This window comes from Lipophrys pholis (assembly GCF_963383615.2).
Source record: "Lipophrys pholis genome assembly, chromosome: 11".
Classification (NCBI taxonomy): Eukaryota; Metazoa; Chordata; class Actinopteri; order Blenniiformes; family Blenniidae; genus Lipophrys; species Lipophrys pholis.
The window spans coordinates 8,839,021-8,866,245 of record NC_137631.1 but is presented as its reverse complement, the minus strand read 5'-3'; the positions used below and the strand labels follow the sequence as shown (position 1 = coordinate 8,866,245).

Here is a 27,225-nt window from a genome sequence, read left to right as displayed (position 1 = left end):
TGCAATATATATGTCACAAAACACTGCTTGAAACAAATTGAATAAAAAAAAACCCAACTCTTTCCTATAAGCCTTATTTTTGTCTATCCTTGTCTATCTAAACAAGATTTGACCAATCAGACACATTTTATTTTTAACTTGCCACACAGTAAAAGATGAGGACTGTTTGGATGCATGACAGCTGAAGAATAATGTGGTCGCAAATAAAAAGAAAAGACTGAAACTTGAAAAGTAATTTCTGTATCCAAGGAAAATGAGACCTTAGGTCAGGGATATCAAACATTTGGTTTTAAAGATTTCAGTGCAGCTTTTAAAGAAGAATATTCTTAAGTTGTCTACTCTGGGTCACCCTGTTTCAGTAAAAGTAGCACACATGACAGTAGTGGGACACAGAACTGAACATCTGATTACAGCAAGATTTTGCTAAAAAATAAAGTTGGTTTTTTGGGGGGGGTTTTTTGCTAACAAAATTGCATTTGAATCATTCCATGCTGTTCGGGTTAGTTTGAGAAGAATAAGAACAGAATCATGGAGCAAAGAGGATTTATTTTGAGATGCTTACTATTAGGTTTTTTGAAATTTGTTTTAGATAACATTTTTAGAAGTAGTGGTACTTTCTTTGTATTCAACACCAATTGTTATTATTTTACTGGTCTGGCCTAATGGAGTTCATACAGGGTTATGAACTGGAATGAGTGACTTGGACTCTGTTTACAGGACAAAGAAAACTTGTTGTGTTTTGGGTGTCTGTTCAACGATGCTAGGACCAACTAAAAATGCAACTTTTTGAAAACTGCTCCCAGGCTGCAACTTTTGTTTAAAAAAAAAAAAAAAAAAAAAAAAAAAAAAAAGGTCTGACTTTGTCTCTGTTTAGTCCGAGGAAAATGCTGCTACTGCCCATGTGCACCATGGCCATAGTGAATAGTTCTGCACATGCGTAAGTAGTAGGACAGTAACAACCATATGTCATGACTGCCTGTCCATATTCTCCTGGGACTTGGTGGTTTTATAGTCTAGAATCACCTGTGATAGCAATCCAACTTGCTCAGCTGTCCATACGAATGTCTATGTAATCATCATTGCTAATGTTTATATTCTCTGAGTGCACGTGTGTGGTTTCATCTCAAAAACAACAGTGCTGACTCTTGGCCTGGCATGCTCTCTACAACCATTTTCCTGTAAACGGGCATCATTTTCAAAACGTTGCCATGTAAACATGAAACTTCTCATAAATGAAAATGCAAAAAAAGATGTGTTTTCAACGGGGCCTTAGATCCTCCAATGTGTGCTCCATATGAAGTTGTGCTGTGAGGTCAAACTTGCTTCTGGCAGCAGAAGAACTGATCGGGTATCACTTTACTGCTGCAACAGATTGTACAGTCCATGTTAAAATGATCATTTTAGCCAAATGATCAAAACATGTCCTGTTGCCACTTCATAATGAAATCCTCTCATTAACGTCTCTCAATAAAATCTTTTCCCTGCTTAATTGACCTAAAAATTGTGAGATAGATGAACCATTACATTATACAAATATGATCAACCACGCAAAAATAATTTCCTTTTCTTTCCACTTCCTCCTGTTTGCATACCCCTCCTCCTGCCATGTGGGCGTGATGTCACAGTCCCTGACTTCCAAACTGTGACTGAGCACTTTTGCATCCATTCCGGGCACAGGAAGGGGCGGGGCCCTTTCACTTCTCATTTCCTGTGCCACAGGAAGCACATTCCTCAGCCGCTGGCAGTCAGACAGCAGTAAAAAAGCAGAATGTAACTACAGGTTCCCGGCAGCAGGCCAGCCTCCAGTCCCAGAGGAGCTGTCCCAGGATTTTTGCGTGTATGTGAGAGAAAGAAAGCGAGAGACCGATTTGTCTCTTTCAACTCAGTTCTCGTGTTTTATGATTAAGAAAATAGTTCGGATCTAATGAGACCTTTTCCCCATGTAAGGAAAATGTAGCTTTTGCCCTTGTGTGCAAAAAAGTAATGCATGCAGACATGACTGAACCTGAATCAAAGGTTAAACTAGTGCTTTGTCACATTTTATGGGGCAAATACAAAAAAGATCTGACGACTTAATGTATGGATGTACCCTTTGTGTCTTTATTGTTGCTGACATGTTTATTCATGGTGTGAGATTCAAAGCTCTGCTGTGTTTCTAATAAAACTACCCCCTCTATACTAGTGAATCACTATAAATATCAACAGCTTTGTGATTCTTAGGCAGACTGTTAAGGTGATACTAGTAAATTTTATGTGGACATTTTCCAAAGAAAAATGATTAAATTCGATGCACTGGCAATCCCCTTTATTGTGTCCTGCCTTTTTGTTTTTGTTCAAAAAATGAAAGCATGTTTATTTGATTTGTGTCTTTCTAGTTGTCTGACTTTGTCTGCGTGTTTGTCCAACTGTTTTCCTGCGTTAGGAGAAGGGAAAAGGAAGAGGTTTGGTGAAGAATTCCGCCCTCGAGGAACGAGACGCTCAGAACCTGGAGATTTTTGCCTTCTGTGAAGACATAGCAATGTAAGAGCCTTTCTGTTGACCTGAACCAACAGGTCCTTTGTTTCTGACTCTGTGTAATATCTCTGACATAAATGTGGGATTGGCTATTAGCTCGTTCACAAGTTCACATTCAGCAGGATTCAGATTTTTCACAAGTGGGAGCCACTTAGATTATATTAGTTTTGTTGTAGACATGCAAACTGTCACTTAAAGAGCAGAATAAGTCAAATATCAGCATCTATAAGCAAGGAAAGAAAGACTCTATCGTAAATTCATTGTAATTGCAATGGCCATTATGCATTGTCCTGGTATATAATATATTTCCACGCACTGTGAATTCATGTCACGCAAATTCATGTCACGCAAATTCAAAATTACATAATTTTAAATATGCACGAAAAGTGTGAAAAACTGGGCTTACTTGTGAAAGACTGCTGGAGGAAACTGGAGCTACACATGTCATGAAAAGAAACAAAAAACGGGAAAAACAGACCAGTCACAGCTGATGTGAATTAGGGACAAGTAAAACAGCACTGTTATCTCAAAAAACAAATCTCAACGCAAAAGGCATTATCATCATACACCAAAGTTTTCATATATATCACAAATCATCTCAACCTTGTGGCGTATTCACTTAGTGTTGTTCAGAGTGTTTCTGAAGCTGAATGTTTTTTAAACATGTATTTAAGATAAAAATGAAACATTACGTCTAATGGGCGTGAACTGGTTGGAAAAATTCCAAGAAAAATACACATCCACTGCATGCTTTTAAGGTTAAAATACCCCAGAAATGTTTACTATTTCTCATGTAAGGTTTACTGACAAAGGCCCTCCTATTGTCAAAAGAACAGAATTATCCCGCCTTTTTTTCTCAAGTAAATGCCAGGAAGCTCACATAACTAACACTAACACTCTACTCTTTACTGATAATTTAGAGTTCCTGTGTTTTCATCAAACACCAGGATGTGTTTGATGAAAACACAGGAAGAACACACAAATTCCACAGACAATCCAACCTGCACTCTTCTGAATACAAGGTGAGATAGCTAACAACTACACCACTGTATGCCCATGGTTGTTCATGTGGTTACCCAAAATGGTGTGGTATCATTAGGGGATAAGGGTGTTAGGATTTGTGTCTACAAAATCAAATTTTACTTTGCCTGTATGGATCTGCAGGATTTATCTAGGTATCACAAATATCAAAAAGTACCAAACAACACACGTCATCGTTGGCCAGCTGCTTAGATATGATACACGAAAACACATTTTTCTCGTTTGCGGGCGAATGCATGCTTCCACATCTTTGTGCACGCATGCACAGAATTGTTTTTGGAGCTCTGTTCATTTCCTGAGGCTGGACAGAGTTTCTTACTCCAGTAGTTAGCCTGGGTGGAGTGGTGATGAAGCTGCGCTGAGGGAATCCGTTCTCGTGATGAAGAAGTCGACGCCCGCCCTCGACTGCCCAGCCGCTGCTTTGCATGCTTGTCAGTTCGCACATGCTTCACATAACTGGCAATTATAAGTCACTTGACCTCTCTCAACTTTGTAATTCAAAATGTAACTTATGTACCTTTTAAACGACTCAATATCGCATCTCCATTTTCACAAATCAATCATTTCTTTTCATATTTGCTCTTTGCTTTTTTCCTTCTACCCCTCCATGCAGTTTTGCTGTTACGCTGCTCATGCGGCATCCAGTAGTCTCTTCCAAGCAATCTGATTCATTGCCTGCCTGGCCAACTGAACCAAAATATGAAAAAAATCTGTTGACTCAGACTTTTTTTTCTCCCCTCCATCTCCATCTCCAGCCTGCGTTCCCAATTCCCTCATGACGACATTGCAACCAACCCCGGCTTCGTCCTCAGCCCCGTGATCACCCAGAGAAACAATGGGGGTGACAACAGCTGCTCTGTCAAGGTTTCAATTGAAATCTCTGAATCTCAGCAGCCTGTAACGTTCACCTGTGACGGTAAGCATGCAACGAAAGAAAGTTATGTATGAATCGTGTTTGTGTCCATTCATAACAGCAAGATACTCTCACTTGTCTTTGAGCCTATCGATTGTTGACAAAAGAGCATTTTTTTAACATTAGGCCTGTTTTCGTCACCATAAAAGTCATGTAACCTCAGGTAATTGTAGTTATCGGACAAGTGTCTTTTTGCCAACTTTCTACTGCTCCAAATTAGTTTTCTTTTGCGCATGTGACATGATTTTCATTTATTTTGTTTCCACATAACACAGATGTAAAAAAACCAAAATCAATTTAATTAACAGGTATACATGCAAAAGGACATGGGGGGGATTGAGGAGGAATCTAAATGTGTTAACCTAAATTCTTCAAATCAGATAATGTTTATCAATAAGTACTCTTTACATGACCACTTGAAAACTCTGGAAAGTTATATTATTAATGTACTAATGATAATATATTTAGTGTGAACAGGCTCACTGATTCTGAGTCTTTAATGTGCTATTTATAAAAGGAACACCATTCATTTAAAACATGTGCTTTCGTCTGGTCCCGAGGTCTTCTGTCTCTATTCGCTTTCCACCACTTCCCTGGAGTGGCAGAACCTTTAAAAATGAAAATAATACATGTATCCACAGTTTCTATTCATTAACTATAAAACTTTCTATTAGATTTAACAGTTTTAATCATTTTAGCTGGTGGCATGTTGGGATGGAATAAAAATTTTTAGTTAGCGGACTACTGTTTTAGAACATTAAAAATCTGATTCAAAATAATGTTGCATCCACATATATGCCACTTGTAGAATTTGGACATATCATTTATTTTTCTTTGTTTCTTTAAACAAATTTTTTTTTTTTATGGTTTTTGGTTTTTACACCACCGAACGCCCAGAAGGGAATTTGACTTTGCAATGAACTACAACCCTTCTATAACATCCTCCAGTGTGTCACTAAACACAGACCGCTCTCACTCAGTCCGATCATTGGCTTGTTTGACATTTTCACTTATGGGAGAGGAGTTGCTTTCCCCTTTTGTCAGCTGTAATTCCAGACTTTGGGGTGTTTCTAAGTGCAGAAGTCAGTTTCACGGCTCTTGCTATTAACAGTCAAATAAGCTGAATAGTCTTTGTGAGTGAAGCAATTACTGTCAGTGTTCCCCACTAACTAGAAATGAAAACGGTGCCTCTACAGACTTTCTTTCTTCACTCAGTCCTCCCGAATATTCACCCCATTTGTACAGAAACTGTAAATGACAAAACATCAAGTAGACTGTGAAAGAGTCAAGACAATCCTCTTTATGACTGACGCACCATCACAGTTGAGACGGCTTTAAAAACTAAAGAAACTTTGTATCCCTTTGCCTTTTAACAGTGAACAGCTCAGATTGCAGATAAGAAAGCTCTGAAGGAGGCAACGACATTCGCAGCTGCCAAACTCCTCACCCCTCCTCCCCACCTCATTTTCTTTTCTTGTCATTTTTTTTCTTCTGTCGTGGGAAGTATACAACGTTCCCTTTTCAGCACAAATGAAGTTCTGTACTCTCACCATTCAGAAGTCATGTTGGGCGAAAGAAAGTTTTTCTTTCTCTTTATCTACAAGGTCCCTGTGACATTCCCTGCATGTTTGGTGAACTGCAATTGGCTAACCCCTTCGTTATTCACATGCAACCTCTGTGACTGACCGATCTTGAGGGCTCTAAAGCCAAACACACTGGAAGCTCGACGACAGATGATTTAGTCCAAAATAGCCTACATCTGACAACTTGCATATTATGTCTTCTTCAAATGCACCCTGCAATCCTCTGATCCCCAGACCCATCCGTCACATTTCAGATGATATGTTGCCTATATATGTTGCATCAAGTTTCACCAACGTGGTGCAGGCTTTGAAAACCATTTGGCTCATGATTTTCAATTTTCCAAATGTCATTTGCCACTCACTGTCCTACTGACCCACACATCAGCCTTGAGCAGCCCTGTTCAACAACAATAACAACCTGTAGGAAGTACATCTACTACTTTCCTTGAGCTTTCCAAGCTTCCTGCTCTGATTCCTTGTTCACCTCGTCTTCCTGCTTCTGCTGAGGTCATCTCTTTTCATCCCAGAGTCCGGGTCACTTCCCCATGTACGTGCCCCTCTTTCCACTTGTTTCCCTCATTCACTTCCTGTGTGGCTAACAGTATGTTGACCCACATAGTTTGGTGTTTGAATTCCTGCGATTAGAGACAAATCTGTGCTCCGGAACAAAAGGCCTCAGTTATGCTCAAAGTTGGAAAGAAAGATGGAAAGAGATAGAGGAACAGGAAGCGCTCTCTTCATACATGTTTGCCTTTTTTTTCTCTCTGCAATTTCTCTCCTCATCATGTTTCGATTGCTCTAATAACTGATGATCTTGCCATCTTCGAGCAGACTAAGATTTAATATGACACAGGAATTGCTTATTTATCCTGCAGTTCCTCTTTTCTCAGTTTTCTTTGGTGTCTCGGCAGCTTGCCATCTTGCTGTGGAAATCATCTAAATTATGTAACTTTCTGTCAATAATGCAGAAGGATATCACATTATCCTTCGGCTCTTTTTCTTAGGTAACTAGTTGAAAAGTAAACAGTGCCTTCGCTTTACATTATTCACCTTACAAGCATCATCACCACTGTATAGTTCAGTAGTATCAAGTGAAGGTTGTGATGTTATGAAATCTTGTTTTTTGAGACGAGGCAGGAAAAAAGAGCAAACTCATTTTTTCGTGGGCTTCGCCTTGAACTCCCACAAGCTTGTGCGGAGTCTTTACACACTGCGGTTGAGGGAGGGAGACGGGAGACTGAGAGGTGGAAGAAGCAATGCATTAGGAAAATACTGAAGGCAGTAAGCAGAGGAAGAGAGGAACGTGTGAGCAGAGAGAAATTCACTGGAAGAAGGCGGGGGAACAAGTTAAGAGAAGTGGGTTGTGATAAAGGTGCTGATGAAATCAGATATGTAGAATTGCAGAGGTTGTAAAGACACAAAAACAAACTCAATGACACCCAGAACCCTTTAAAGGGACGTCTATTTAAATGTAGGAGCAAGATTTAAAGGTAAAGAAGGAGGCTCAACAAAATATGTGTCCGTTTGCCCATCTGGGTTGATTCAGCACACATAAATTCAACTTGAAGAATAAATGTAATGATGTGGGAAATTGAGGTATTTTACTGAATGTAAATAAGAACAGATTGCAATTATGTGCCAATAATTAACCTTATCCAATGTGACGATGATGTGCATATTTTGAATGGGATGCTTTAAAGTTAAAATTGTGGTTTAGTGATGTTTTTTAATATAGATCAGCGATTATCAAGGCTTTTTCAGCAATGCAAAAAACGTGGTAACATGCCAGGACTCGAACATGGTGTCAATACATTGTTGACCTAATAAAAAAACAAAAAAAAAACTGAATTTAGAATTTCCAATTCGGAGTGCGGGCTGCAACTCACATAATTAATGAATACGAGTATCACTCTGTGTTAAAACGTAAGTAACTACCAGTAGTTCAAAGTTACTTAACACACTGAGGCGTCTTTCATGTTTTTCTACAGTCTTTGGTGAAGCTGACGTTGATAAAATCCACCTTGTATTTTCATTTAGTTAGCATAAAACTTCATGTTATCAACCCAACTATCTGCTGGCTCTAGATTAAAAAGAATTCTGAATTTTCAAAATTCTGAAAAGCTGTCAAAGTCAGTTCTTCAAGTGAGTTTTGATGGGTTGATGTATTTTGTCATTGTAAGTTCCTACTTCATTTGTCATGAGCTGTTGGTTAAGGTATTTACAAAATATATTGTCAGACTTAAACGCTTTCACTTTCTCTTTACTTCTTACTGTGACATTTGCCACCAATAATTGTTTTCCATTTGCTGATTTGAGTTTTCTTTTTGTCTGTGAGTTTGTCTGACAGTTGGACCACTTCTAGGAGCACGAATCCCTTTTTTATTTGAGTCACTTTTTTGGTGAAAGCCAGGCTTTTGATGTCTTTCCAATGTTTTCCATGTAGATTTAACAAGTCGTCTGTGCCGGATCCTGTGCGAAACATATTCTGATCCATGTGTGACCCCACCAACACAATTCCTCAACCAAGTGTGAAATTGTTACCAGCACGCAGCAGAGGAATTTTCTCCTCCTTTTAAGTGGGGCACCTCAAAAATACCTTTTTGGGAATTGCATCACAGACTCGAGGCGCTCCCAAAACAAGGCGTGGCCTGTTTAATTGTTTGGTAACAAAGCATGCATATAGCACATCTCATTACCAGTTGTTCCACCGCTGCCACACAGACATTCAAAACATGGTCCAAGCAGGGAGAAAAGACTCGCCATTCCTCCAAAGGGTGGAGGTCTGTTATTGCTGGAGCCAGGGGTGGTCTCTCTTCTAGTGTGTCTGTGTGAACGTCTGATTAGTAACCTGAGCATGGGTTCACAGGCCAAAATCAAGATATTTCTGTGAGCGAAGAGCCCAAACCTGTATTTGGATCTGTCAGTCTGCGTTTGTGTTTATAAAGAGTTCGCTGAAGACTCTGTTCAAGAAGCTAAACAGTAGTTTAATCTGAGATAGGTCACGTTACACTCTGTACCAACTCCTCTATTGGCCAGACATCAGAAAATACACAAACACCTTGAGCTGAACCCAGATACCTCGCTCACCTGATGTTATTACACTGCTGTAAATCCTTTGATTTAATGAACGGCTTTGATTGAAATATGAAACTTGGAAGGATGTTTTGTGATCATACAGAAATTCATGTTGTTGTTAGAACTCGGTTCACACATCTACAAAAGCAGTCTGCCACTGATCCCATAATTGTTTTGGTAATAAGTCAATCTACATGGATACGCTGTGCACTGATCAGCGATAACATGATGACCACCTGACTAATTTTCTCCATGTAGACGTTTTGCAGCTCCATATACACTAATGAATGTTACCTTCCAATCAAAGAGAGCTTTCATTTCTGCACACACCGGCGCCACACTGGCCACTTTTCATTCCGTACTTACAGTACATCAATAAGCTTTGCCCAGCCATGACCCTGTCACTACTTCATTGCTTTCCTTACTGTGACTCACTCGTCTGTAAATCACAATTTGGCCTTTTGTCGAACCCTCACTTAACTAAAAAAAATCCACTTTAAGGATAAAATATTCACTTTCTGCCTAATATCTCAACTACTAAAAGGTATCATGATAAAGAGATACTCTGTTATTTACATCATGTGTCACTCGTATTTATGTTGTGGAGTCACTGAGAATAATTTACATGAATGTGACTTCATTTCCCTCTGGCCCCTGTAAAACAAGTTGTTCACATGCTTGTGTGTCAGATGTTTACAGTTCTGTTGGAAAAGAGTTTAAATTCTTTGAGGCACCTTTTTTTTTTACTAACTCAGATTGATAGCCAGTGTTTCACCTATTGAAAACATCTTTTTAAAATTCTTTATATTCTCACCTTCTGTTTATGACCGCATCTGTCTCTACATCATCTCTACTCTTTCTCTCTTCCCTCAGTGAGTTCTCCAGTGGAGCTGCTGATCAGTCAGACTCTGTGCTGGGTCCATGATGACCTGGACCAGGTGGACTTCTCCAGCTACCTGCTTAAAGTCTGTGGTCGGGAGGAGGTGCTGCAGAAGTAAGTATCCAGTGTGTGGGGAGTCCAAAATCCTCCTTACTTAGGGAAATGTGCAAAGCCACTTTTCCCAGGACTTTTTAATAGATTTCATGTGTTTTCTTATGTTCACGCCTCCCTCCTACATATATCTTTACTTCTGTATCCCTCCTCCAGATTTATTTTCGTCTACCTTTTTTCCTGTCACTCTTATCTTGGCGGGCCCAAAACTCTTGCATAAACAGTATTTGTGGATGTTTGTACATGTCACTTTCCTCCTCCATAACAAATCTTCCTCTAATCAGGGGTACATAGCCTCTATTTATCAACACAGAGAGACCCAGCACACCCAAATTATTTTATTTCTGTATTTAATCTGGTACAAATAAAATAGGTGAAATTCGATTAGAAGCCTGTTTTGATAAACTGAAGCTGATATGCAACACTTGGATTTCACATGAATATTTAGTATTCCAAAATTTTGTTTATACATATTTGCTTCACTTCCACAGGTAATGGAGATAATGAACAATACGTTTCTCAATTACTTTCTTGTAAATAAAGGTTAATGTAGCCTTTTTTTTTGCGTTAATCAGTAACATCGTTAGTCAAGATGGTCCAGTCAGGATCAGGCATGATGTGATACTGGAAAAATAGCAGTTGATTTAATGAGATATACCTTCAAAGTTGCAGAAAAAAAGATGGTATTCATTTTACATCAGCCGGATTCGAGGCAAACTTGATTTGTTAAATTATTTCAATCAGCTGTGTAGAAGTGTATCTCGAAAACAATGGTGTGCTTGTGAAAAAAAACTTTTATATTTTGCATCTAGGTGTTAAAATTGTGTTTTAAGACATTAGCTATTGGTATTTTTCCTATGTAACAATACATCATTTACTTTTTTAATTATGTCTGTGGCTTTAATGTAAACAAACCGAGCAATAAAATTAACAATAAACAGTTTTCCTATTTATAAGCGTTTTCTTTTCATTAATTTTGGCTGTAATGTATGTAACGTGATGTTCATCAATGAGTAGAAGATTTAAATCTTTTCCACCTGAATGCTTTTTGCTTTTTGCTTTTCCCTTTTCAAAGGTTTTCATTATTGTTCTTGGCATATGCCATGGTTTTGTTAACCCTGTTTCACTGTTCCTCTGTGCCACAGTAAACACAGCCTGGGCAGCCATGAGTACGTCCAGAACTGCAGGAAGTGGGAGAATGAGATCACATTACAACTGCTCTCCCACTCAACTATGAGGAGGGACTTGGCACGCAGCGTAAGTCACTCTGTCATGCTGACATGGGAACTCGGTATAGGAACCGAGCATTGGTATCAAAGACATCTTGACTTGTGCCACCATGATAGATAGATTCAGTTTCAGCTTTTACACAATGACTAATACTGATATGCAATCATGATTTGGTAACAAGAAGATCATTTGTAATAACTTGCTGATAATTCACTGGTGTTTCCTTTTAGGAAGATGATGACAACTCTCGAATTGACTTAGAGAAGCACCTGACTCAGGTGGAGAGGCCTTTTAAAGAGAATGTCACCAGGTATGAGTAAAGAAAATAGCCCATTCATCCAGAAATCGCAGCTTACGTCAGTTTCTTTTGATTGCAGAGTGTTGTCTTTTCAACTAAGTTGTTTTCTTAAATACAATATTTACTGCTGATATTCACTCAAGCATGTGTTTTTCCAGACAAGGCCTGGCTGACTATTTGGAGGGCTATCATACTCAAGTCAATATCTGCCTACAAAATGAGGTATGTGTGGTTTCCAGAGTGCCTTGTCGAAGTTGAGATAACATTTAAAAATGCCTTCATCCTTATATTGGCTGGGAATTTAGTTTAGAAAAGTCTTCACTTGATCCTCTGTCAATTTTTATTCTCCTGGAGACACGTGATCTTCAAAGTATATGCAGTGTTTTTGCAATCTCATGGAATGTAATAAAGAGGTTCTAGATATTCTTTCCAGGTTTTTGGTTCCATTCAGATCCTGAGCACACATGATGGTGAACTTTATCATTCCTGGAAAGCAAAGTTTCTAGAAATGCAACATCTGGTTTTCAGCCATTGTGGGTTATAGTGGTGTAATCGAAAGCAGATTGAAGGTAATACTGGGAGCAAAACTACACCATCTCCCTCAAACTAACTTAAACCTGATGACGGTGTCAGACTGCTTGCATTGGTCCTTGACAAATCCCAATCATGTGCAGGGAGCTATCCACTTTCAGCTTGCCCATGTTTTCCTTTGAGCTGCGTTTGAGTATTTGAGGAGGAAAACAGAAATGTTATGCTAACTCGCTCTTTAATTTTTAGAGCACCCAGTACAAGACAGTGGACCGAGTGGTGCAGACTGTAAAGAACCTGTGCTGCGCTCTCGACGAGGTGGAGACTCAAGCCATTGCCGAGGCAGTCAAAAGACTAAGACACTCCATCAATTTGCCCAGGACACGTTCTCCCAAGGTGGGCTCGTGACACTCACTGTTTACATATTTGCAAACGCATCCACGGTATTTTTCAGTTCATAAAGATTTTGTTTTAAGACGAGATGTTCATTTCTCTAGATGGGACCCAGATCATCTGGTCAGTCATCAGACGGTAAGATTTCCATAATACATGTTTCTAAAGGTTTTTTATTGCCCCTTCACAAAAAGCTCCTGTCATTTCAGTGTTTTTTGTGCCATAATCAGGAAAATTTGTGCAATCAGGCACTGTTTGTCTCATCCATAAATGTTGAAACCTCTTTGTCTTCACTCCGATTCCCATCTGACCCTGACAGCTGTCATCAGTCCTGTGGAGGAAGGCATGGCTTTGTTAACACAGGCTGTGTACGACCTGGTCAAGCTCTACATGCATTCCTTCTGTCCACCGTCAACCTCCTTCAACTCGCCTCTACCAACCCAGGCTGCAGATGGGGAAGATGTTGAGGCGAGGAGCAGCAAAGAGGCCTCAGGCACCACAGACCACCTTCAGTTTACCCTGTTTGCCTTGCACGGTATCCCGGCCAACTGGGTCAGCAGGTAAATGGGATGAACACAGATCTGCCCCACAGTTTGGTAGAAACATAAAAACTTAAGTCTGTGTCTGTGATGCTTTAATTGCTGCTGTTTTCACACAAAGTCATACAATACGAAGTATGTGTGTTTGGCTTATTGACAACTAGGAAATATTAGTCATGAGACGTTTTTAAACCAAACAAGGCCTATATTTGCATGTATATCACACCACAAGGTTTTATTTCACCGCACATCTTTGAGTTGCTTTGTTTTTTTTCTCAGAGACAATTAAAACTTTTATTCATTCATTCTTTGATAATCGCCCACTTGCGCAATATTATTAGAACCTCCCACACAAGACATAATTGCTCTAGTGCAAGTTGAGAGTAAGGAGAGAAGGCAGTGGAAGGAGCTCACAATTGAAACACTATTTCCATCAAGTGCGTGCAGTTTCCGTTCCAATCAGTAATATGAAGTTCAAGAAATGTAGTATTGTACTGTTTATTGGTCAGCAGCTCGGACGGAGGAGTGCGTTCCTCTCATGTTACCTTGCAGTTTCTCAAGCTGTGCTGTCACAGCAGAAAGTCCTGTTTTCCTTCACTGAACAAACGTCTCTGGTGTTGCACCCCGCATCTTATTTTTCCATGCCAGTGTCCGGTTTCACCCTGACATTATCTCCCGCCTGTGTCTGGGACGGAGTTGAGCCAAATGTTCCATTCCCAGCTCTCGTCACACATCGGTAACCAGGATCACAACAGTTCTGACAAGCTCTCCTACAACATAGAGATCATGCATATAAAAATATTTATAAAATGATTTTCACACTTATTGTTAGACAAAGGGAGTTTGATCATTTAAAAATGCATGACCTTAAAGATACATTTATCTCGAAGTCGGTGCTAATTTTTTTGTTTTATTTCTAATGCATCATCATTATACGTCATGGTGGATGTAATATTTGTATTGTCAAACTAAGCAGTGAAGGTTAAGATATATTTGTATAAAGTATATGCAACCCTGACTGTGAGATAGAAGTGGTTTTCCAAACTGCCTGTTCGGGCCGCACTGCTTCCTTTCATCATCTGGTCGACCACCGAGGCCTTCATAAATGGGAAAACTGCTTAATAACAGGTCTGTTTACTATAGCAGAGCCTCTTCCAGCTGCTATTTTAAGTCACCGCTAAACATTGCTGCAATGACAGTCATTCCAACAACACGTCCCAAAATATATTTATCTCCACAACTCGAGGCCAGAGGGATACTATTAGTTCAGTGTTTCTCAGCTTAGACGTGTAGTTTAGGAATATCCGTTGTGTTGTGGTTTTACTATAATGCTCCCGTATTGAGGTCTGAGTGTTTGGCATTGTTGCGGCTTGTGTGTCATCCATCTGGAGCCTCAGTAGATGCTACAGCATTGCCAGCATATTGAAACAGCGTGACTAGTGGCGGATCTGCCAACACAGATGGAACTGAGCATTTTATCAACCCGACTGCAGTGAAAGTGTGAAACCAATCAGCCCTTATCTTCACTCCTTTACTCAATACAGTCTCATATCTTCAATTAAAATATAACGGTATGAAAATATTACCACACTGGTTTGTTTGGGTTATTCTTGACAATTCTTCTTCATGATAATTGTCTGTACTTATACAGAACCTGAACAGTTGCTAAGACATTTGAAAGAGATCTAAATAATAATAATAATCATGATATTTAATTTTTTTTTATAAAAACTACTTCCTTAATACATGTACTAAGAAAATGTTACTTTTTGATTCATTTAATTATTGTGGCAATATAAGCTTTTACTAGTGATAGATAATGGACCTGTACAAGTGTTTTTACTTGCCTGATAAGAGGTCCTTTCCAGGTCATGTGGTAGTGGTGAGCCATCGTTTATTGACATCATTACTGTGTGTATGTTGCACTATTAAGTGATTTGATATCTTTAGATTTATAATTGAGCTTCCTTTTGAAATGTTCCCAGTTGTTTTGCTGATTGGTTCATTTCCAGGCTGAAGCTGTGGGGACATTATTTTAATGTGTTTTCAGTCAGACTCTTAGTGGTCATTCATTGACATAATGCCATCAATACAATAAATTGTGCTGCAGAAATGTTCACTGACAATCTTGTGATCAGCACATTTAGAAGTGAGCCTTACTTCTTTCTGAAGAGCTTGGACACTGGCATACAATGTCTGTAGTTATGTGTATAAGGTGAGGGTGGCTTCACGTTTGTCTGCTTCTTATGAACCGTGCTGCGGTTGTTACCTTACCACATGGAAATCCTAGAATGTGTTTGTAGAGCTGATTGTTATCTTTAAACTGATGCTGTTCAATTATTGAAGATTTTATTGAAGATTTAACACAACACATAACAAGAAGCTCTAAAGATGCGATGAGCTTCAGATGTGCCCTAGACAATTGATGTGCACATTGGAACTTTTGGTTTGACTCCTCTTCACATTTTCTGAGTTGTTTGTGAGTACTTGACTTGTACAAATACCACCACATGGACTTCATGGTATTGCATTTATCCTCAAAGCATTGCTATGTTGCGGTCTACATCAAAACAGCTGCCCAACATGTGCTGGTCACATTTATGTGGTCCCATGTTGAAAAATGCCGATGTGACCACAGAACAAGTGTGCAAGATATTTTTTCCCAACCAGGAAATCTGTCCATAAGTGTAAAGTGAAATATGCTCCTGCTTGCCAGAGAAACCATTGGCCACTGTTCCTCAACTCTTTTGTCACGCCATTCCTGATATTACTCTCTGAGACTCAACAGTTGTTTTTTTTCTACAAGACAAAAAAAGCTAATGCAATCACAGAGAGCGAAACATGTGAAAGTAAGGCTTCCGGTTAAAACTCTGAGGTGCCCTTAATGCTTAAGTGCTCTAATGGAGCTGCTCAGTGAGCGAAGGATCAGAGCGGTAGCACCACACTACTTCAGCTGTGAAGCTGTGTGACTGTCAACTGGGTTTTAATGCTCTGCAGTATTAAAGCATGTCCACAGACGTGATCCACCCACACAGTTGTTTTTCAGTGAGACTGCCTGAATAAACTTCTTTTTAGATCTGTGTAGGCAGATACACAGCAGCTTCCATTAGTGGCAACTTAGTGACATGATGTAGGACTTTACTGTGAATAGAAAAGCGTTTTAGAAAACTCCTAGAAGCGATAGGTTGAATTCATGTATGTCTTACGGCAAGGCACATATCTTACAATGTATATTTCTTCGAACGTTAATAACCACACAAAACCTGGATGATTCATATGAGCTGTGGGTTGTGTTTTGTCATGACCAATATTTGTTGTTGTGCTGTTTCAGTTTTGAGAAGTACTTCCTGATGTGTTCCCTCACCCACAATGGCAAGAACTTGTTCAAACCGGTCCAGTCAAAGAGAGTGGGCACCTACAAAAGCTTCTTCTATCACATCAAATGGGATGAACTGTAAGTGATTTCTTTCCCTTTTGTTTGTTTCCTATTTGTGCTGTCTCTTCATGCTGCTCAAACTAATCTCATGTTGCCCAGGATCAACTTCCCTATCGCAGTGGCTGTGCTCCCGTTGGAGTCCATCCTTAGCCTGACACTCTTTGGAGTCCTGAACCAGACTGCAAGCGGCTCTCCGGACTCCAACAAACAGAGGAAAGGCCCAGAGCAGCTGGGCAAAGTCTCCATGCCGCTCTTCGACTTCAGACGGTGAGGACAGAGGAGCACGCAGTCATGTGATTGTTATAATGCTTCTGTGGTTTTCACCTGTTTTATATATTCAAACTATATCATCTAGATTTTCCTTAAACTTTTTTTTTTTTTAAGTCAAAGCAACCATCATTTCTTTAACCTGTCTTAGCTGAGTAACTTGAACATCTTCCAAAAACCATTGTTGAAAGGCCAGAGAAGGTATGAAATTAATGGCGTCAGTGTTGAAACTGTTCAACAGAGCTTTGCCACTCATCAGCACCCTGTTGCATTTAAAATCCTTTTATTGTCCTGAATTTATGCGTTTATTTCCAAAGTGACAACGTGTTCTTTGTTTAGTCTTTAAAGTTGCATACGTCAATTTTTAAGTAAATTTTTGTTGTATTTCTTTGTTGAGTAATGCCAACCCTGGGTTTCTGGTTCTTATTGTGCTGCTTGTCTTTTACAGGGTGCTCGCCAGAGGCAGCAGGCTGTTGTGTCTTTGGACATCTGCACAGGGAGCTACTGCTGCCGGCGGCTCCGCAGGAAGCCGCAAACGGGTGCCAACAGAAAGAATAGTTCTACAGGTCAATGAACAGTATTTGTATTTGTGGTCACTTTAGAAGGCCAGACGTTTACACAGGGAACAATCAACATGGCCTCTCTCAATTCATTCAGACACACTGCCTAATTGTCATCACTTTTCTTTCTATATGGATACACAATCCAAATGAACTTATCTTGTACTGATTCTTTCTGTATTATCTATATTATTATACGGTATTATATTATATGTATATATATTATATTATTGCGTTATACCCATTGCTTTTTTTATCAAATAAGTAATGTTGCTATAAGGTCACCGGAATAACTGGACCCCAACTTCATCGTTCCATCAGGTGGACTTTCCCAGCTCAGCAGTGGACGTTTTATATGTCGGACCTAATGAAGCCCCAAGTCCAGAGACTCACCCTCTGGAGGAGCTGGACCCTGACCTGCGACGCAAACTGGAGAAGATCTGCAGCCGAGCTTCAAATTTCGGGTATGAAAATCTGCTATGTCTTTTCAAACTGTAAAGGGGAAGACTGCAGTACAGACGTCAACATGTCAGACTTCTCTGTCAGCCTTATTGTTCAGCTGGGAGAGATCGTCAGTTTACGGGCTGACTTGAAATAAAGGCAATGATATTAGTTAAAGCTGTTCAGCCTTGATGTGCAAAGCAGATGTGCTTCCTGTACAAACACAGGAGTCTCAAAGCTGCTTCTAGGTGACATTATGCCGAATTATTATTTACAGATCTGTATTAGTCCACAATATAGCCGTTAAACATTTTCAGCAATTACCGTAATTGCTTTTTTGAAGAAGTGAGCCCAAGGCTATGCATCTAAGTTTGCAAAGAAGTGTTTTTCTTTCAAACTAAAATTGGGAAGCATTTATATTCAATTCTAAAGGACAAAATGTGCTAAAAGTGCACCGACTGCTGCTTGTAGTTGTACTGGATTTACATCACTTAGGGGCCTAAGACGCATACACACACAGCAGCTGTATTTCTTGTTAATTTCATCGCCCTCAACAGACACTTTTTTGGCTTCACTTCAGGCCACCCAAAATCCGTTGGACTTAGAAGATTTAAAAGGAGATTTTTAAAGGATGCTGCTGAGTTTGCCAGCCAAGGTTCCCCATAAACGGGTGTATGTTGTCCGCTCCAGTGTGTCTGTTCTGCTCCAGCTGCTGCCGGCCTAGCTAAATGCTCTCTTATGCCTGCTGCCAGCCAAATCTCCTCTCCACACTGCCAACATCCATGAGACTCAACCGGCACTTTAGCACAGAGCTTCCTCTCACTGGGCTCTCACCGCCTGGTTTCTGTCCTGCTCATTCATTTCTCCAGCCTCTGTGGGCACAGAGCTCCATTCTCACTGATACGTTGTGTAAAGGTCAGGGTCGGGGGCAGGTTCAGGGTTAGGCACTTAGATGTGATGTGATGGTTCAGGCTTGGATAAGGAATCAGTCTGTGTGTGACCGTGTGCATCTGCATGTTATAATAAGGTTAGAGCCAGAATATTAGCAAATATAACAAAATGCAATGTCCCCGCAAGGTATAGGTTATGGGTGGGATGGGGTTTATTTTGTGTTGTTAGAGTCCAACCTGATATGAAGACCATACTTCTGGACCTCACCGTGTGTTTTTATCTTTAGTGGAGGAAAACTAGTTTGAGATGAGTTCAGTTTTGCGATACTGCCATTTGTTTTCCTTGTGGAGCTTACATTTACATGTTCTCCCCTGTGCTTCCATCTGATTTCCACAGGTACTCCAGATTTTTTTTTTTACCATCCAAAGACACACCTCTTCGGTTAAATTTGTGACTTTAAGTTGTCCGTAAGTGTGAATGTGTGCTTGAGTAATAGTCTGTGTGTTAACCCTGTGATATATTTACATTCTGCGTGACTCCACCTCCTGCAGACCCAGTCTGGGTGAAGAGATTAGAAGTTTCAGACATTTTAGGGGTGGGGTTATTGCGTAATTAAGGTCATTTCAGTTCAATATGGGACGGTGAAGAGGAGGTTGAAGTTTAATTCGTGACTTTTTTTTAATTGAGACCTGCTTTGATCCCAACCTTACAGGAGGACTCCTGCATCAGAGGAGCCAAAAGTGCAGTGTAGCGCATGCTTTTGAAATAGCTCAATACTCCTAATTGTAGCTCTGTTTCATAATGTTAAGAAAATGTTGTTTTCATTTATTTATTTTTTCAGTCACCTTTTCTGAATATCATTACATAATTGTATTTTTGTTTTTGTTTTTGTTTTTTGTTGGTTTTTTTTGAAAGGGGAAAGAAAATGACTGGGTTCATTTAAATTTAATAACTGTGGAATTCTGCAGAATTCATGAGAGCCATTTTAATGATTAGTCTAAGAACACAAAGCACAATTCCTCTGGTTTCTGATGGTTGTTGACACTTTAAAATGTCATCCATGAATATCAATAATCAATCTTGAATAAAAGGTGGCAGGATCTGTCTGAACAAGCAGTTTTCTCAATCCTTCCGATTCCTCCTAAAATGTCCTTATTCTGGAGAAAACTGAAGTATCTTTGCAGAGATACATTCAAAAAGGGCTCTGGGAGGCATCATATTTATTCTACAGGAGTACAAGCCTCAAACATACAGCTTATGTCGCCAAGAACTGTTTCTCCCGAGTCTTCTGGAGGTGTGGCAGAGACAGGATCCATCTCTGTAGGGTGAAGCTTATCGGGGGTTACACCTAACTGGGATTAAATCGGGGACATTTATCAACAGAAAACTTATGGTTCCCTCTGTATAATGCTTGAAACAACCTCCCTGTACATTTGTGCTGAGAAGAGAAGATACTGTTTGGAAGGCAAAAATATCACCAAACAATGTTTTTCCCACGGTTCATTCGCTTTGCATTTTTTCACTGATTCACGAGTAAACGATTTGCAATTTTATTGTTCTAAGTCACAGCACCGTACAAATGAGATTAACTAAAATCCTGGTAGAAATCATGTTTCCATCGTTTTCTCATTTTCAATTTTCCTTCCCTGTTGTGAATTTTGCGAAAATCATCTTCTTCAGGCTGAAGCGGGCAGATCACCAGCTCCTGTGGGACCATCGGGCCCACTGTCGGCGGGACCACCCCAGCAGCCTCCCGAAGGTGTTGGCCAGTGCGCCCAGCTGGGACTGGGCCAGCATGGCTCACATCCACTCGCTGCTGCACCACTGGCCCACCCTGCCTCCCGTCACCGCGCTGGAGCTGCTGGACTCAAAGTACGCACTGTGTCCAACACATTGCACTTGCAAGAGTTACATATGGGTTATAAACAGTGTTTTTTGTATTGTGATCCTGCCGTGTGTCTCACTGCTCTGTATGTTTGTGTAGGTTTGCAGATACTAGGGTGAGAAGTGTGGCTGTTAGTTGGATTGAGAAGAGCAGCGATGATGAGCTGGCTGACTACCTGCCACAGTTGGTGCAGGTACATTGAACAACACATAATAAAAGCACTTTTGAACTTTTATGAGGTCATGAAACTCCACCACATCTATTTACTTGCTCACATAAAACTCAACTTCTTCTTCTCATGCTTTCACTCTCACTTCCTCCTGCTACAAACAATTTATTGTCTCTTTAATGTCTCTTCTAGGCTTTAAAGTTTGAGTGTCACCTGAAGAACGCTCTCGTCATGTTCCTGCTATCAAGAGCACTAGGAAACATTAACATAGCCCACTACCTCTACTGGTGAGTCTGCAGCAGCACTCCAAACACTGACAATTATTGATATTAAAGATTGAATGTTTGGAAATAAATTGTGGGGTGAAATAACACTTTTAAATGGCGCATCTTCCTGTTGATGCTATCGTCTTATCTGACCACTGTAGTCTTATTCCCCAATATGTTCTCAGATGAATTTTCAGTACTACTAGTCATTTATTGACATTTTAAATTAGTTTACCATTGCTGAGATCTTCAGTAGTGGATGAACTTCTGATATAAAATTTTGTGTATGTGTGTTTAATGGCGGCAGGCTGCTGAAGGACGCTGTGCAGGACCCTGCCTGGGGACGGCGCTACGAGCGGGTGCTGGGTGCCCTGTTGTGTCTGTCTGGAGGCAAACTGAGGGTGGAGCTGGAGAAACAGACTCACCTGGTGACTCTGCTGGGAGCCGTGGCCGAGAGGGTCCGACAGGCCGGGGGATCCACACGACAAGTTAGTACTTTTTATGCCTGTCTGCCTTTGTGGTAACAGACAAACCATAATGTGATTTGAATGATGTGTGTATGTGACTATTTACACCTGCGATAGCTGCATCAGTTCCTAATTGATTTAAATGTCTCTTCTTTTTTTTTAAATCAGGTTGCACTCCAGGAGGGCCTTGAAAACATTCAGAACTTTTTCCAGAGGAGCAGCTGCCGTCTGCCCCTCAGCCCCAGTTTGGTGGCCAAAGAGCTGAATGTCAAGGTAACAAACACACACACACACACACACACACACACACACACACACACACACACACACACACACACACACACACACACACACACATGGATAAAGAAGGAGGAGGTGGAATAATTGGACAAATTAATTCAAGATGCCTGCAATTTTTCAATTGCTATTCAGAACTTTCTTTTCGAGTGTCCACACATTACAGAATGTACCTGATTGAATTAACACCAAACAATAACTCTAACTAGAATTAAATCAAAAGCAGGAAAAGACTTAATCAAATTTCTGAAACGGAAAACTATTGAGCCTTGTAGGTCTGTGTTGTCTCATGATTCAAACCACTGAAGACATGAGCTCATGAAGCTACAGTTTCAACAAATTACAAAACACCAACAGCACTTACATTCTCAAATATTATACATATATACCTCAGTGATGACGAGATGCTTTGAATAGCAGTTTCTATCATTTGCATATATTCTCAGGAGTAAAAGGAGGATTTCTAGTGGGCAATAAAGGTGTTGTGGAAGTTGATGTCCTTTGATTGGATAAAAAGAATCCTGTCCACTGAATCACTCTTGCAGCACAACTTTATTGAAGCACTTATAGTTAATTAGTATTTTAAAGATACACTTTTAGTGCATTTCTTTGTCCAGGGTCCAATAACAATATGACCAGGCTGTGTTTACGTTATCCTCATCAGCATATAAACCTGATCCTCTTCTCATGACTTTTCCCTGATATTTTTTATACAGAGATCCATCATGATGATTGCATATGAACACTTAATTGTTAAAACAAAGCAAGCAGGTTGAGATAATAGCTAAATTAATACGATTACACTCTTTATGAACCTGTGTTTGAAGGACAACATAACAGTTTGATGTAATGCAGATATGATCCTTGTGTTTGTGTGTAGGCCTGTTCCTTCTTCAACTCCAATGCAGTTCCTCTAAAGTTGGCTCTGGTCAACGCGGACCCACTGGGCGAGGAGATCAACGTTATGTTTAAGGTGCTGCTAACACACACACACACGCACACACACGCACACACACGCACACACACACACACACACACACACACACACACACACACACACACACACACACACACACACACACACACACACACACACACACACGCTCCCTGAAAATGGCCTGTTTAGAACCTGTACAATAAAGCTTATTGTAACCAACATTAGTTTACATGGTTCTCATTCAAACACTGCGCCACCTGGTGGTTGAAGTTAAATCCAACCCGTGATCACAATAATACTTGTGTAATCTTCTGCCTACTCATCAGGTGGGAGAGGACCTGAGGCAGGACATGCTCGCTCTGCAGATGATCCGCATCATGGACCGCATCTGGCTGCAGGAGGGCCTGGACCTCCGCATCGTCAATTTCAAATGCATCTCCACCGGCAAGGACAAAGGTAGCACGCAGAAGCTTGACTGACTGCATTTCAACAACCTACACGCCGATGATTTAAAGTATCACAAAGGTTTCTCGCCCACGTTATAAACCTCAGTGTCAGTCAAAACTTTTATTTCAAAACACCCTCTGTTTTTAAAAAGTCAACAGTAAATAAAATAAGCAAAAACCATTTATATACAAATATTTTTTTATTTATTTATTTATTTTTTTTTTTTTTTTTAAAGGTACTTTGGTACACACGCCCACTGTCCAAAAATTACCCCACGTTAGCGTGTTTTACCACATGGTGAGGAAACCTTACATGAAGCCGTTACAGAGCAACAAGCCACAAACAGAACATGCCGTCCTCCATCACCCACAACTTCTTCTTTGTCATCCAATAAAATTTTGTCTAGAGGCTGAGTAATTTTGTCACTTTTATGAAAAGCCACTGTGTGATAAAGTACAACAGTAGATATGATTGCGTGATGTGGGGAATAACCGTGTCATCCTGTATGTCAGGGAGCTGTTGTTCTTGCAGCATTTATGTGCAGGAACAAAGCTCAATATAGAAGTGGACCTGAATTAACATGTGACCTTTGTAGGAATTTTCGAACTCTTTGGTTTTTGATTGAGAGACAGCATCCCTGGACTTTCAGACGCTGTCAGAATATGTCACAAGATAGTGGCGACAGACATCCTTCGCACTGTACACTATTAGACTGTTTCTAACCACAACAAAAAGTGTCATCCCTATTGCATCAAATTACCTTGACGCTCGGATGGCAAGACTTTGAGGGAAAACATTTTACATTTCGACCAATGTGAATGCTCTTGTACTCCTTTTGTAACTGTTGACAACATTCACAGCTTCCTGATGTTGTCTGCTGGCTTATTTCTTTTGGTCTTCCAACATTAGTCGCCTCCTTTGTGGTTCTTACATTCATAATCTTTCAATTTACACAGAAGCCATTGGTTACATACCAATCCCATATTTATGTGAGCACATTTAACATACTGCCAACTAAAGTCTGGACATATTTACACATAAACATGTTGGTTTATGTTGCTGCTGTTATGTAGCCATTTTGTTTTCTGTTGAAACATTTCAAATTGAAATGGCTGCAAAAAAGTGGATGTCGTCTATGAACTGCTATATTATAAGAGGGAAGTAAATAGGAGGAAGTATACAGCTGCTGTCTGTAAAAGGACACGGATAGAAGCGAAGACTGCATGTAATCAACCTGCGGCTGTCGCTCAGTTGGTAGTGTGTCGTCTCTCAAAACGTTTGCAGGTTCAATGTCCTATCTCCCTCCATGTGACCCTTGTAACAACTTTGACTAGAGTCACTTTAAATCATGGAATTGTCTCTCAACTTGACCATGTGTTACATGTGGACTTGGCTCTGCATGTTTTCTCCCATGGTGTTGATGAGACTTGTCTTTGTGTAGGTATGGTGGAGCTGGTGCCCTCCTCTGACACCTTAAGAAAGATCCAGGTGGAGTACGGTGTCACGGGATCCTTCAAGGACAAACCGCTGGCAGAGTGGCTCCGCAAGTACAACCCTGCTGAGGACGAGTATGAGAAGGTACACGCGTGAAAGAGGACAACTGTAAAACTAGCCCAAACCCCAAACAATGTGACAGCTGTTGATTTATAGCAAACATGGTGAAAACTGTAATCCCACCATGTGAATCCCAATGACCTTTCATGTATCGGGGGAACATTTTCATTGCTGAGTAGGCATTCCTTGCACATGTGTCCTACATAAGTATTTGCAACCTAACATAATATAACAGGCATCATACATCTAAAGAGCGTCACTGCTGATAACAGCAGGCGATCTCATGCTCTTTAACAACATAACTGGAGTTCTCAGTGATGATCTTATAGACGTGGCGGCCAAAGGTCACTTCGCATGTCCACTTTCAATAAAAGAGTTAAGTTATGTCGTAAATTTTATTTGACAAAAACCCACTGTTTCAGTAAGTCTGAAGTTCAGAGCTGTTGTCAAACTGTGTGACCTTTGATGCTTTACTCCCTGCTTTGAGCTGTTTGACCATAGAGATTGACTTCTCAGCCTTTAATCCTAAACTGAAGAGGTTGAACCAACATCTAAAAATTGTTTTAAGATTTCCTAGTTTTATGAACCATTCATAGAATGTTTTCATATTGACTGTGAAACCATAAATACTTTTAAGATTATGTTTTCACTATGGGAGCAGATATAGTTTTGTTTTTATAGTGAATCAAAAACATCCCTCTTTTACATCTTTGTAGGCGTCTGAGAACTTCATCTACTCGTGTGCTGGATGCTGTGTTGCTACCTACGTGCTCGGCATCTGTGATCGCCATAACGACAACATCATGCTGCGCTCCACCGGTCACATGTTTCACATAGATTTTGGGAAGTTCCTGGGCCACGCCCAGATGTTTGGCAGCTTCAAAAGGTAACAATGAAACCCTAACCCTGCCTGTGTGGATCTACTGACCTGTCAGGCTTTGAACGTTTTCCATCAGGGTGCAGCAGCATGTTTTAGAATATGATAATGAACAGTTATTTGAACACAAACACACACACAGCCCTCACCCTGACCTCTCACTAAAGTTTAAGCACTATAATAACTTCCGAAGCACTCTATCTTTTTTTAGTGTTCTGGGAAAGAAAGCACGTCATCCTTAAGGAGCCAGATTTTCCCACAGTTGTAAACCAGTGGCTTTCTATCGACACACATTTTCCTCCAAACTTCTTGGCTCACAGTAAGCAGACACTAAAGCTTTAAATTGAAAGGCACCCTTCCTCTCTGCCTTCATCTTTCCCATCAGGGACCGTGCGCCGTTCGTCCTGACCTCTGACATGGCGTACGTCATCAATGGAGGCGAGCGTCCCACCAGCCGGTTCCAGCTGTTTGTGGACCTGTGTTGCCAGGCCTACAACCTCATCCGCAAGCACTCCGGGCTTTTCCTCAACCTGCTGTCACTGGTGAGGCACAAAATTCTGAAATTATACACTTAAATACGCACCAGTGGCAGCTGGTGATCAATTTCTTAGGTGGGGCTCTTCGTTGTTATTTCAGCCAATGCTAACTTCATTTATAGACAATGCAATTATAAACCACATTACAACCATTTTGCTTTTTTTAGATTGAGAAAGGCCCCAGTGATAAAACATTATAGTTCTTTTAAACATAGGGAGCACTTAAGAATCTTTTAATAACATACTTGTAAACAAATACAAGTAGATGCTTTATTAGTCCCTTTTAGAAAACTAATGTGTTTTGGGGCTGGTTTATTGAAATGACAGTTAGTCCAAGTTTAGGTAAAACAAAAGGTTTATCGGGTATATTTTCAAATGCGCTCTCTACTGACCAGCTGCCACTGACACCCACACAGAAAAGGGATTGCAGGATATGTGTTTATGCACAGAAGATACAATACAGTGCATGAAAGATATACAGCCCTGTACAGATATACACTTTTGAATGCCCAGTAATAGATTCCTTTTTGTTGTCATTCTAGATTGCCTCTAACTTTTTACTGTCAGCATTTTCTTTTTCTGGTCCTTTTCCGCCTCCTTTTTAAAGTGTCCATCTTGTTTCCCTTTGCGCCTGCAACATTGAGTGCAAAGAATGGCTCTGTTTTTATAATAAATCAATGCTTCCAATGTTGTTTCGTAATTCCTATTTATAGAATACATTCTAATGAAGATGCACTCAAACATGACTTTCGTCCATTCACCACTAGAGGGAGCTCAGTGTTAGTGTGATGATTGTTGTATGAGTACATTTAAACAATAAATACTTTATGAATAATTAAACAAGTGAACCATACAAGAGATTCTTTTAGCTATTTTAATAATAATAATAATAATAATAATAAAAAATAAATAGGTTTTTGTACTGTTGAGCTAAGGCTTCATACTGCCTTGAAACAATCTTTGCAAGTGAAATATTGTTAATTTCTCATTTTAACTGACACCACATGTTTTGTTCATACATATGATTGGAAATATCTGAGTAAACAGAGTTGTTTACAACTATACATTCACATAAATCACCAGTGTTCTA

The 27,225-nt window shown here is 40.1% G+C and overlaps 1 protein-coding gene across 1 annotated transcript in view; it reads left to right on the top strand.

Moving 5' to 3' along the window:
• The window catches only part of pik3c2a (phosphatidylinositol-4-phosphate 3-kinase, catalytic subunit type 2 alpha), a 49,790-nt gene that overhangs the window by 17,053 nt on the left and 5,512 nt on the right, over window positions 1-27,225 (top strand). The window contains exons 3-25 of the mRNA XM_080475213.1: window positions 2,423-2,520; window positions 4,311-4,471; window positions 10,000-10,120; window positions 11,263-11,374; window positions 11,578-11,657; window positions 11,804-11,867; window positions 12,423-12,569; window positions 12,671-12,704; window positions 12,886-13,126; window positions 16,437-16,559; window positions 16,641-16,808; window positions 17,257-17,374; window positions 17,690-17,832; window positions 20,381-20,572; window positions 20,685-20,778; window positions 20,947-21,041; window positions 21,328-21,508; window positions 21,656-21,760; window positions 22,665-22,757; window positions 23,048-23,177; window positions 24,610-24,746; window positions 25,439-25,608; window positions 25,985-26,141. Of these exons, the coding sequence (XP_080331339.1) occupies window positions 2,423-2,520; window positions 4,311-4,471; window positions 10,000-10,120; window positions 11,263-11,374; window positions 11,578-11,657; window positions 11,804-11,867; window positions 12,423-12,569; window positions 12,671-12,704; window positions 12,886-13,126; window positions 16,437-16,559; window positions 16,641-16,808; window positions 17,257-17,374; window positions 17,690-17,832; window positions 20,381-20,572; window positions 20,685-20,778; window positions 20,947-21,041; window positions 21,328-21,508; window positions 21,656-21,760; window positions 22,665-22,757; window positions 23,048-23,177; window positions 24,610-24,746; window positions 25,439-25,608; window positions 25,985-26,141 (2,964 nt within the window). The remainder of the gene's footprint in view (window positions 1-2,422; window positions 2,521-4,310; window positions 4,472-9,999; window positions 10,121-11,262; window positions 11,375-11,577; window positions 11,658-11,803; window positions 11,868-12,422; window positions 12,570-12,670; window positions 12,705-12,885; window positions 13,127-16,436; window positions 16,560-16,640; window positions 16,809-17,256; window positions 17,375-17,689; window positions 17,833-20,380; window positions 20,573-20,684; window positions 20,779-20,946; window positions 21,042-21,327; window positions 21,509-21,655; window positions 21,761-22,664; window positions 22,758-23,047; window positions 23,178-24,609; window positions 24,747-25,438; window positions 25,609-25,984; window positions 26,142-27,225) is intronic.